At 44.2% G+C, this 12,258-nt stretch overlaps 1 protein-coding gene across 18 annotated transcripts in view; it reads right to left on the bottom strand.

The window, feature by feature from the left end:
• Positions 1–12,258, bottom strand: part of NUSAP1 (nucleolar and spindle associated protein 1) — a 48,775-nt gene that overhangs the window by 17,072 nt on the left and 19,445 nt on the right. For all 18 annotated transcript variants that reach the window (XM_015452673.4, XM_015452674.4, XM_073995539.1 and 15 more), the window contains exons 5-6: positions 7,504–7,611; positions 5,410–5,519 (exon numbers count right to left, since the gene is read on the bottom strand). In XM_015452673.4, the coding sequence (XP_015308159.3) occupies positions 5,410–5,519; positions 7,504–7,611 (218 nt within the window). The remainder of the gene's footprint in view (positions 1–5,409; positions 5,520–7,503; positions 7,612–12,258) is intronic.

Below are 12,258 nucleotides of genomic sequence, written 5' to 3'. Positions count from 1 at the left end.
TTGCAAGCAGAAAAAATTAACTCTATTACCTGTCAACTGAGATATGACAATTGAAATTAATATTTAGAAAAGTAAAAATGTAGGTTAAGAATTAAATACAGGGACTAGAAATAAATATAATCTGGTGGCTCATGCCTGTTATCCCAGTACTTTGGGAAGCAGAAGAGGGAGGAGTGCTTGAGCCTAGGAGTTTGAGACCAGCCTGGACAACACAGTGAGGGCTGTCTCTGCAAAATACTGAAAAATAGCCGGGTGTAGTAGTGCATGACTATCGTCCCAGCTACTAAGGAGGCTGAGGTGTGAGGATCACCTGAGCCCAGGAGGTTGAGGCTGCAGTGAACCATCACTGCACCACTGAATTATCACCTGCGTGACAGGGTGAGACTGTCTCAAAAAAAAGAAAAAAAGTTATATATGTATAATTAGATAATATATACCATTAATATAGATAAATACGTAAAAATTGAGAAAAAGCAAAACTGCATAAAAATAGACAATTATAAAGTATAGAGATTTATAACTATATAAGGTACCCTGGAATACAAGTTTTCGATCTTTTTATTATAAATGAATAATTGGTCGGGCGTGATGACTCAAGCCTGTAATCCCAGCACTTTGGGAGGCCGAGACGGGCAGATCACGAGGTCTGGAGATTGAGACCATCCTGGCTAACACGGTGAAACCCCGTCTCTACTAAAAGTACAAAAAAAATAGCCAGGCGTGGTGGCGGGTGCCTGTAGTCCCAGCTACTCAGGAGGCTGAGGCAGCAGAATGGTGTAAACCCGGGAGGCGGCGCTTACAGTGAGCTGAGATCCAAAAAAAAAGAATAATTAATTAAAATAAATTAATTAAACGTAGGTATGTAGGTGTTGGTTTATTTGAGATGGGGTTGTGCTATGTTGCCCAGCCTGGTCTTTGACTCCTGGGCTCAAGCAACCCTCCGACCTCAGCCTCCCAAGTAGGTGGGATTATAGGCATGAGCCACCACACCCAGATAGTTTTCTGATCTTTTTAGAGGCCATTTGACAACTAGATCAAACAAGTCTGCCTTCTGTTACCATGAAAGTCAAAGAGAGGCTGTCATGGCCAGAATGATTCTCTTCAGGATATCTGCTTATTATTGTCCATCACCATCCAAACGATCAAACCCCAAATGTGCCAAGAGCAACTTCATCTCAGGTATGGTGAAGTTATTGTAATTGGTTTTTTTTATTCTCTAGTCTCCAAAGAGATCATACCAAGTTATACATCTGATAGGCCAATTCCTTAAACATTCAGGGTGAACAGTGTCATTTTAGAACTAAACTCATTCAGATGGGTCTACCAGGCTGGAGTTATACTAAAAAGTAAGATAAACTATTCGTTTATTCAACACATCTTCTAGGGTAATTCTCAAAGTTTATGGTTGAGACAGTTGTTCTTGCTCTGTTCTTTTTTTTTTTTTTGAGACGGAGTCTCGCTCTGTCGCCCAGGCTGGAGTACATTGGCGCGATCTCGGCTCACTGCAAGCTCCGCCTCCCGGGTTTACGCCATTCTCCTGCCTCAGCCTCCCAAGTAGCTGGGACTACAGGCGCCTGCCACTGCGCCCGGCTAATTTTTTTTTGTATTTTTAGTAGAGACGGGGTTTCACTGTGTTAGCCAGGATGGTCTCGATCTCCTGACCTTGTGATCCACCTGCCTCGGCCTCCCAAAGTGCTGGGATTACAGGCGTGAGCCACCGCGCCCGGCCTCTTGCTCTGTTCTTAACTTTTACTTAGAAAATTATGTCATCCATATTACAAAATATACAAAGCAGCAGCTTGACTGTTTTTTTTTCTTTAGAGATGGAGTCTCACTGTATTGCCCAGGTTGGTCTTGAACACCGGGGTTCACGTGACCCTTCGGCCTCACCCTCCCAAAGTTCTGGATTGACAGGTGTGAGCCACTGTGACTGGCTGAAAGCTTTTTAAAATTAAATTAAAGTAAATTTATTATTTTTTCTGAGGTGGAATTTCACTCTTGTTGCCCAGGCTGGAGTGCAATAGCATGATCTCAGCTCACTGCAACCTCTGACTCCCGGGTTCAAGCAATTCTCCTACCTCAGCCTCCCGAGTAGCTGGGATTACAGGCATGCACCACCATGATGAGATAATTTTGTATTTTTAGTAGAGACGGGGATTCTCCATGTTGGTGAGGCTGGTCTCAAACCACTGACCTCAGGTGATCCGCCTGCCTCAGCCTCCCAAAGTGCTGGGATTACAGGTGTGAGCCACCATGCCCGGCCTATTTTTTTTGTTTTTTTGAGATGGAGTCTTGATCTGTTGCCCAGGCTGGAGTGCAATAGTATGACCTCCACCCACTGCAACCTCCGCCTCCTGGGTTCAAGTGATTCTCCTGTCTCAGCCTCCTGAGTAGCTGGGAGTACAGGTGCTCACCACCACGGCTGGGTATTTTTTGTATTTTTAGTAGAGACAGGGTTTTGCAATGCTGGCGAAATCTGTCAAACCCGGGAGGTGCAGGTTGCAGTAAGCCAAGATTGCACCACTACACTCCAGCCTAGGTGACAGAGTGACACTTGTCTCAAAAAAAAAAAAAAAGAGAGACTGATAAACTGTGCCCTCAAATGCTCAAATGTGGTAACAGTGAGGACAGGAGCGGTGGCTCATGCCTGAAATCCCAGCACTTTGGGAGGCCGAGGTGGGTGGATCACCTGAAGTCAGGAGTTTGAGACCAGCCTGGCCAACATGGTGAAATCCTGTCTCTACTAAAAATATAAAAAGTAGCAGGGGCTGGGGGCCGTGGCTCATGCCTGTGATCCTAGCACTTTGGGAGGCTGAGGTGGGTGGATCACAAGGTCATGAGTTCAAGACCAGCCTGGCCAACATAGTGAAACCCCATCTCTACTAAAAATACAAAAAATTAGCCAGGCGTGATGGCGAGCGCCTATAATTCCAGTTACTCAGGAGGCTGAGGCAGGAGAATCGCTTGAACCTGGGAGGTGGAGGTTGCAGTGAGCCAAGATTGCACCATTACACTCTAGCCTGGACAACAAGAGCGAAACTCTGTGTCAAAACAAACTAACAAACAAAAATTGGCTGGGCGTGGTAATGGTCGCCTGTAATCCCAGGTACTTGGGAGGCTGAGGTGGGAGAATCACTTGAATCCAGGAGGCAGAGTTTGCAGTGAGCCGAGATTGTGTCACTGCATTCCAGCCTGGGCAACACAATGAGATTCTGTCTAAAAAAATAAATAAATAAAACTACAAATACAAATATTAGCCGGGTGTGGTGGTGGGCACCCGTAATCCCAACTACTTGGTAGGCTGAGGCAAAATAATCTGTTGCACCCGGGAGGCAGAGGTTTAGCCAAGATGGCACCACTGCACTCCAGCCTGGGTGACAGAGTGAGACTGCATCTCAAAAAAAAAAAAAAAAAAAGTTTGATAAACAGGGCCTTCAAATGTGGTAACAATGAGGATGGGAGCGGTGGCTCATGCCTGTAATACCAGCACTTTGGGAGGTGGGTTGATCACCTAAGGTCAGGAGTTCGAGACCAGCCTGGCCAAACATAATGAAATCCCATCTCTACTAAAAATATAAAAATTAGCTGGGTGTGGTGGCGGGTGCCCGTAATCTCAGCTACTGGGGAGGCTAAGGCAGGAGAATCGCTTGAATTAGGAAGGCAGAAGTGGTTGCAGTGAGCTGAGACCGTACCATTGCCCTCCAGCCTGGGCAACAAGAGCAAAACTCTGTCTCAAAAAAAAAAAGAAAAAAAAATTGTAACAGTGGTTTTACATTGTTAAAATGAATGTTTATTATTTCAATGAAGCTTCTCACCAAGAAGCTTAGGTACTTAAATAAAATTATTTACAACTTATCACCCAGTGAGTTTTCCTCTTGGCCCTAGCTGCCAGAAAACTTAAACTCAGCTGAGAGACTGATGGTAATCAATACTGTACCCACTAACAGTGCTTTTAAATTGACTATACTATTTTATATTTAATACCATAAACTTAAATTATTTTGAGAATAGGCCTTAAATTATTTTTAAGAAATAGGGAAGTTATGTAACATAAACATGGGGTTAAGAATTAAATACAGCGAATAGAAATAAATATAATCTGGTGGCTCACACCTGTAATCCCAGCACTTTGGGAGGCTGAGGTGGGAGGATCACTTGAGCCTAGGCATTCAAGGAGAGCCTGGGCATCACAGGGAGACCCTGACTTTATAAGAAAAATACATAAATCAATCAATATTTTAAAATGTGTTTCTTGCCCTCCCTTTGGCACTGCCTTAACACCAGATACCAATAACATCAACTTGCTAGAATGTTATTAACTCACTACTCTGCTAACTCAGTCTCAGAGTTGACTTTATCACCTTCTCTTACTTTGAGGAGGCTTTGAGTCCTGTGGGACCTGGACTGAAAGCCCTAGAGGGAGCTGTTACCACAGGAACCCTTCAGCTTTGCCACTATTAATCACCCATTTTTCTTTACATAAGGGACAAGGGAAAGAAGACGGCTTCAGCCATAAGTTGGTTCATCCTCAATGAAAGTAATAGGCAAAACATCTGAATATGGAAAGTAGAATGACATTGCCATTTTGGAAATAGTTTCTCATAGTCAGGATTCACTGTTTTCTGTTTTTTCAGACGGAGTCTCACTCTGTCACCCAGGCTGGAGCACAGTGGCATGATCTTGGCTCACTGTAACCTTGGCCTCCTGGTTCAAGTGATTCTCCTGCCTCAGCCTCCTGAGTAGCTGGGATTACAGGCGTGTGCCAACCCCTGCTAATTTTTTGTATTTTTTTGTAGAGACAGGGTTTCACCATGTTGGCCAGGCTGGCCTTGAACTCCTGATCTGAGGTAATCCACCTGCCTTGGCCTCCCAAAATGCTAGGATTGCAGGCATGAGACACTGCGCTTGGCCATGGATTCAGTTTTATCCAGAGGATTTTGAAAATTCTCAGAGTAGGGGAAAGCAAGTTTTAGATAAAGATATATATATATATATATTTTTTTTTTGAGACGGAGTCTCACGCTGTTGCCCAGGCTGGAGTGCAGTGGCGCGATCTCGGCTCACTGCAAGCTCCGCCTCCCGGGTTCCCGCCATTCTCCTGCCTCAGCCTCCTGAGTAGCTGGGACTACAGGCGCCCGCCACCGCGCCCGGCTAATTTTTTGTATTTTTAGTAGAGACGGGGTTTCACTGTGGTCTCGATCTCCTGACCTTGTGATCCGCCCGCCTCGGCCTCCCAAAGTGCTGGGATTACAGGCTTGAGCCACCGCGCCCGGCCAGATAAAGATATATTAAACTCAAACAAATCTACTGGTAGAGTGATAGCCAGTTGTTGTAACCATGGTGTTATATAGTTTCAAAATTATAATCAAACAGTTTAGTCCCATTAAGAACATAATTTTATCTACATACCTTCAGATCATTCATGGAATTGCGTTCTTCAAAATGTTTCTTTTTTCTCTCAATATATTGATCGATGGACTCCATTTCCTTAAAATGAGCTTCATGAAGCTTCTTAAAGTCTAGAATGTTCCCCCAATATAAAAGTTAGTAACAAAACAAAATCCATTTACCTTCTCTGTGTTTTTCCGTTAACACTTATTCTCTTTTTTGCATCCCTGATATTCAACTTCAATATAATTTTTGCTAAAACATTAATTTCAAAATACTTAGTTTTTGGAAACTCAGGGGCAAAGCACATTCGTCTTATAAACTATCAAACATTCACCATCTCCTCATTGACAAATTTCACTAAATTGACATCTTGGTTTAGTCCAGAGGATGACAGTAGAAGATTTATCTTCTCCCTTACCAATTAGTCACAAGTGGTCTTTATTTAATCATGAATTTGATATTTTATAATGCTGTATGTCAACGACTGATAAACTTATTCTATAAAGGGCTAGATAAAAGTATTTAAGGCTTGGCTGGGCATGGTGGCTCCCAACTGTAATTCCAGAACTTTGGGAGGCCAAGGTGGGCAGATCACCTGAGGTCGGGAGCTCGAGACCAGCCTGAACAACATGGAGAAACCCTGTCTACTAAAAATACAAAAATTAGCCGGGTGTGGTGGCACATGCCTGTAATCCCAGCTACTCAGGACACTGAAGCAGGAGAATCGCTTGAACCCGGGAGGTATCCAGCCTGGGCAATAAGAGCAAACCTTCATCTCAAAAACAAAAAGAAAACAAACAAAAAAAGTATTTTAGGCCTTATGGCAACATGTGATATGGTCTCTGTCTCATATTCTTCTTGTTTTTATTTATTTTTTTTGAGATGGAGTCTTGCTCTGTTACCCAGGCTAGAGTGCAATGGCGTGATCTTGGCTTACTGCAACCTCCGCCTCCTGGGTTCAAGCGATTCTCCTGCCTCAGTTTTCTGAGTAGCTGGGGTTAAAGGCACTTGCCACCATATCCAGCTAATTTTTTTGTATTTTTAGTAGAGACGGGGTTTTACCATGCTGGCCAGTCTGTTCTCAAACTCCCGACTTCAGGTGATCCACCCCCCTGCACCTCCCAACGTGCTGGGATTACAGGTGTGAGAACCATGCCTGGCCATTCTTCTTGTTTTTAAATTCTTTAAAAAATATAAAAACCATTATTAGCTCAAAGGATATAAGACAGGCCAAGGGAGGCAGCAGTTTGCTGACCCCTGCTGTATCCTGTTCTGATTAAGTATATGAACATTTACTGAATTTTGAATATAAGATGAGCAGCATTGTAACTACTATAAATATAATAATCAACATTCTATGTGCCAAGCAATGTTCCAACAATACAAGAGAGAAGAAGAATTACATGTCCAAAAACAGAGTCATTTAGACTTATGAAAAACTTATTAGAAGGTGGGCATTGTACCAAGTACTTCGTACATTCATTCATCAGATGTTTATTGAATCCTTGCTGCATGCTATTTGCCATGATAGGGAAGCAGTAGTGGAAAAAGTATTCTCAATTTATGTATCTATCAACCTGATGAAATAGGTACTATAGGCCAGGCAGGGTGGCTCACACCTGGAATCTCAGCACTTTGGGAGGCTGAGGCAGGCAGATCACGAGGTCAAGAGATCGAGACCATGCTGGCCAACATGGTGAAGCCCCGTCTCTTCTGAAAATACAAAAATCAGCTGGTCGTGGTGGAGCACACCTGTAGTCCCAGCTACTCGGGAGGCTGAGGCAGGAGAATCACTTGAACCTGGGAGGCAGAGGTTGCAGTGAGCCAAGATCACGCCACTGCACTCTAGCCTAGGCGAGAGAGCAAGACCCTGTCTCAAAAAAAAAAAAAGAAAAAAAAAAAGAAATAGGTACTATAGTATAACTATTTCCACTTTACACTGAGGAAGTGAGTTTATTGAAGATGAGTAATTTCCCCAAGATCTTAAGCCTAAAAGATGAGAGAACTAGAATGTAAACTGGTTCCAGCCTCTATGCTTTTAGCTGTTCCAGTCCAACATCAGTTTGAAGTGGGGCAACCATTACTTATTATGGCTTTGCCTACAAAACTTACTTGGAGTAGGAGTAGTGATTGCAGTTCTTTTATTTTTTCCACGTTTGGATGACTCATCCGTGTAGACAGATTTCTTTCTTTTTGAAGGTACCTTTGAATCTTTGTTACCTAAATCCAAAGACACAGAAATAATGAAGGATATCAAAAAAGTTCTCATTAAGAAATATGTGACCGGGCATGGTGGCTCACGCCTGTAATCCCAGCACTTTGGGAGGTCTAGGCGGACGGATTGCGAGGTCAGGAGATTGAGACCATCCTGGCTAACATGGTGAAATCCCGTCTCTACTAAAAATACAAAAAGTTGGCCGGGCGTAGTGGCGGGTGCCTGTAGTTCCAGCAACTTCGGAGGTTGAGGTAGGAGAATGGCATGAACCCGGGAAGCGGAGCTTGCAGTGAGCCAAGATCGCACCACTGCACTCCAGCCTGGGCAATAGAGTGAGACTCCATCTCTTTAAAAAAAAAAAAAAAAAAAGAAAGGAAAAAGAAATATGTGTAAGTTAACAGAGCATTTTCACATGGTAGGCTCTGCCAAGGTGGTTGTAGAAATAGCACATAAGGAGCACAAAGAATTAGTTACAGCATTCCTACGATTACAGTTCATATGCTTCAAGTAGGCATTCAGAAATTTTCTGACGCCTGTGGAGCCCAGTGGCTCACACCTGTAATCCCAGCACGTTGAGAGGCTGAGGCAGGTGGATCATGAGTCCAAGAGATCGAGACCATCCTGGCCAACATGGTGAAACCCCGTCTCTACTAAAAATACAAAAATTAGCTGGGCGAGGTGGGGTGTGCCTGTGATCCCAGCTACTCGGGAAGCTGAGGCAGGAGAATTGCTTGAAAACGGGAGGCGGAGGTTGCAGTGAGCCGAGACTGCACCATTGCACTCCAGCCTGGAAACAAAGCAAGACTCTGTCTCAAAAAAAATAAATACATAAAATAAAAATACAGAAAGTTGGCCAGGTGCAGTGGCTCATGCCTGTAATCCCAGCACTTTGGGAGGCTGAGATGGGCAGATGGCTTGGGCACAGGAGTTTGAGACGAGCCTGGGCAGCACAGCGAGACCCCATCTCTGTTTTGTTTTGTTTTGTTTTGAGACGGAGTCTCGCTCTGTAGCCCGGGCTGGAGTGCAGTGGCCGGATCTCAGCTCACTGCAAGCTCCGCCTCCCAGGTTTACGCCATTCTCCTGCCTCAGCCTCCCGAGTAGCTGGGACTACAGGCGCCCGCCACCTTGCCCGGCTAGTTTTTTTTTGTATTTTTTTAGTAGAGACGGGGTTTCACGGTGTTCGCCAGGATGGTCTCGATCTCCTGACCTCGTGATCCGCCCGTCTCGGCCTCCCAAAGTGCTGGGATTACAGGCTTGAGCCACCGCGCCCGGCCGTGTTTTTTTTTTTTTTTTGAGATGGAGTCTCGCTCTGTCGCCTAGACTGAAGTGCAGTGGCGCCATCTCGGCTCACCACAAGCTCTGCCTCCTGGGTTCATGCCATTCTCCTGCCTCAGCCTCCTGAGTAGCTGGGACTACAGGCATCCGCCACCATGCCCGGCCAACTTTTTGTATTTTTAGTAGAGATGGGGTTTCACCGTGTTAGTCAGGATGGTCTCCATCTCCTGACCTCATGATCTGCCCGCCTTGACCTCCCAAAGTGCTGGGATTACAGGAGTGAGCCACCATGCCTGGCCCTGACCCCGTCTCTATTGTTAAAACATTATTTAATATAAATTAAATTTAAACATATACGTATCGGTTAAAAAACAACTTTTTCAGTTTTTATTATGAACATAATATCGTTACAACTGATGTGATAAAAGTCAGGTAATCCAATCAGCCAAAGAAACACCATGAACATCTGGCATATTTCCTCTGGTCCTCTGCTTCTTCTGCTTATTTTGGTTGTGGTCATTTGTTTGTTTGTTTATAGCCAGGCTGGTCTTGAACTCTTGACCTCAGGTAATCCACCAACCTTGGCCTCTCAAAGTGTAAGGATTACAAGCAAGAGCCACTGCACCTGGCCTGTTTGCTTGTTTTAAGAGACAGGGTCTCACTATGTTGCCCAGCTAGTCTCAAACTCCTGGGCACAAGTGATACTTCTGCTTCAGCCTCCAGAGTAGCTGGGACTACAGCCATGTGCCACTGTAGCCAGCTTATTATTATTATTATTTAACTCCAGTTGAAATTATGGTATATATTAGGTTAGGTAATTTTTTCCCACTTACCATAATCATTTCTCAAATTCTGTCGCTTATTTTTTTGACCTTAATGGAATTTATTAGGCAAGGAAGGAAAAGAACCATACCAGGCAGAGGGAACAATAGTAATATATAAGGTTATAGTACAGTGGAAATAATGACATTCAGAGAAACTGAGGTAGGCTGAAATTGCTGAAGTGTAGGGTACATAAGAGGGAGTGGAGGACATTGGGAATAGGACAGATAGCGGGTTAAACCATAAAGGGCCCCGTATAATATCCTATAGAGCTATGAGTCTAATCTTAAAATATAAGAAAGCCTCAATCTTACATCTTTTTCAACTTGAAGTAATCTATTTTAAAAATATTCAATGAGCTTTCATCTCTTATTAATTTTTTTTAAAATTTTCTTTCAATCACTGATTTATAAGCAAGTAGGTTTCCAAGAAATACCATTTCTAAAGGTCTCGTCCTTAAGTTTCCCCAATGTATCCGTAAAACAAGGCAAAACAATGTTCTGTCAGAGTTGGAATGGTTGCAGGGGCTTCTGCTTAGACTTTAGCTATAAAACCAGAAAGTGAAAGTTTCATGAGAAACAGGGTATTTGGCAGGGCTTGGTGGCTCATGCCTGGAATCCTGGCACTTTGGGAGGCCAAAGCGGGCAGATCACCTGAGGTTAGGAGTTGGAGACCAGCCTGGCCAACATGGTGAAACCCTGTCTCTACTGAAAAGACAAAAACTACCCAGGCATGGTGGTGCACACCTATAATCCCAGCTACTCGGAAGGCTGAAGCAGTAGAATTGCTTGAGACTAGGAGGCACAAGTTGCAGTGAGCCTAGATCCTGTCACTGCACTCTCGCCTGGGCAACAGAGAGAGATACTGTCTCAAAACAAAATGAAACAAACGAAAAAAGGATACTTATGTAGAGTAACTCTCCACAGGATACTTATTAATTACAAGTGGTAAAAGAGTAACTTCACAAAGGAGCAACCTAGCAGACACCACCATAACCAACGGATGGAAGTTAACAAGACTAGTCATAGGAACACCCAGCACTTGTGCCTCCTAGGGTGCCTACTGAGAAAGCAACAGCATTGCTCTGTGGGATTCCTGCCAACAGTTCCTAGTCTGAATCTAAACATGAGGACGTATTAGACAAACCAACTCAGAGGACAAAAAACTGGCCTGTATTGAAAAATATTGGCCAGGCATGGTGGCTCACACCTGTAATCCCAGCACTTTCGGAGGCTGAAGTGGGCAGATTACTGGAGCTCAGGAGTTTGAGACTAGCCTGGGCAACATGGTGAAAGCCCATCTCTACTAAAACTACAAAAATTAGCTGAGCATGGTAGTGCATGCCTGTAGTCCCAGCTACTCGGGAGGCTAAGGCTGCAGTGAGCTGAGATCGCACCATTGCACTCCAGCCTGGGCAACAAAGCAAGACCCTGTCTCAAAAAAATAAAAAGTAAAAAATTACCTGGGAGACTTGTTAAAAACTGAAGATTCTCAGGCCCATCTCAGACCCAAGGAATCAGAACATTTTTTCCTGTAATTTTCTAGATTCAGTATGACACTCAAAGTTTTAGGGAAAATGAGAAGGCTCAGGATTAGAAATTCCAGATTTAACTGCTTGGTGAATACTGGAATGGATTATCCTCCCTCAATCTCTCTAACTCCTCCTCTGGCAAGGCTCAGGGCCCTAGCAGATTTGCCCAGGTGAAACTGATACTGAGATATTTTATTTTCATTTATTTATTTATTTATTTATTTATTTATTTATTTTTTTTTTTTTTGAGACGGGGTCTCGCTCTGTCACCCAGGCTAGAGTGCAGTGGCCGGATCTCAGCTCACTGCAAGCTCCGCCTCCCGGGTTCACGCCATTCTCCTGCCTCAGCCTCCCGAGTAGCTGGGACTACAGGCGCCCGCCACCTTGCCCGGCTAGTTTTTTGTATTTTTTTTTAGTAGAGACGGGGTTTCACCGGGTTAGCCAGGATGGTCTCGATCTCCTGACCTTGTGATCCACCCGTCTCAGCCTCCCAAAGTGCTGGGATTACAGGCTTGAGCCACCGCGCCCGGCCTTCATTTATTTATTTATTATTTTTATTTTTTAGGAGCAGAGGTTTAGTAAGCAAAAGGAAGTGAAAGGAAGGCCAGGTGCGGTGGCTCATGCCTGTAATCTCAGCACTTTGGGAGGCTGAGGTGGGTGGATCACGAGGTCAGGAGTTCGAGACCAGCCTGGCCAACATGGTGAAAGCCCATCTCTACTAAAAATACAAAAATTAGCTGGGCCTGGTGGCACGCACCTGTAATCCCAGCTACTTGGGAGGCTGAGGCAGGAGAATTGCTTGAACCCGGGAGGCGGAGGTTGTAGTGAGCAGAGATTGCACCTTTGCACTCCAGCCTGGGCGACAGAGCAAGACTCTGTCTAAAAAAAAAAAAAAAAGAAATTCTATAACATGGTGCTATGGGTTGAATTGTGGCCCCTAAAAGATATGTTGAAGTCCTAACCACTGGTGCCTGTCACATGACCTTATTTAGATATAGGAATTTTTTTCAGATGTATTAAGGTT

This window comes from Macaca fascicularis, chromosome 7 (genome assembly GCF_037993035.2).
Source record: "Macaca fascicularis isolate 582-1 chromosome 7, T2T-MFA8v1.1".
In the NCBI taxonomy this organism is placed as follows: Eukaryota; Metazoa; Chordata; class Mammalia; order Primates; family Cercopithecidae; genus Macaca; species Macaca fascicularis.
This window is presented reverse-complemented; position numbering and strand designations above follow the sequence as displayed.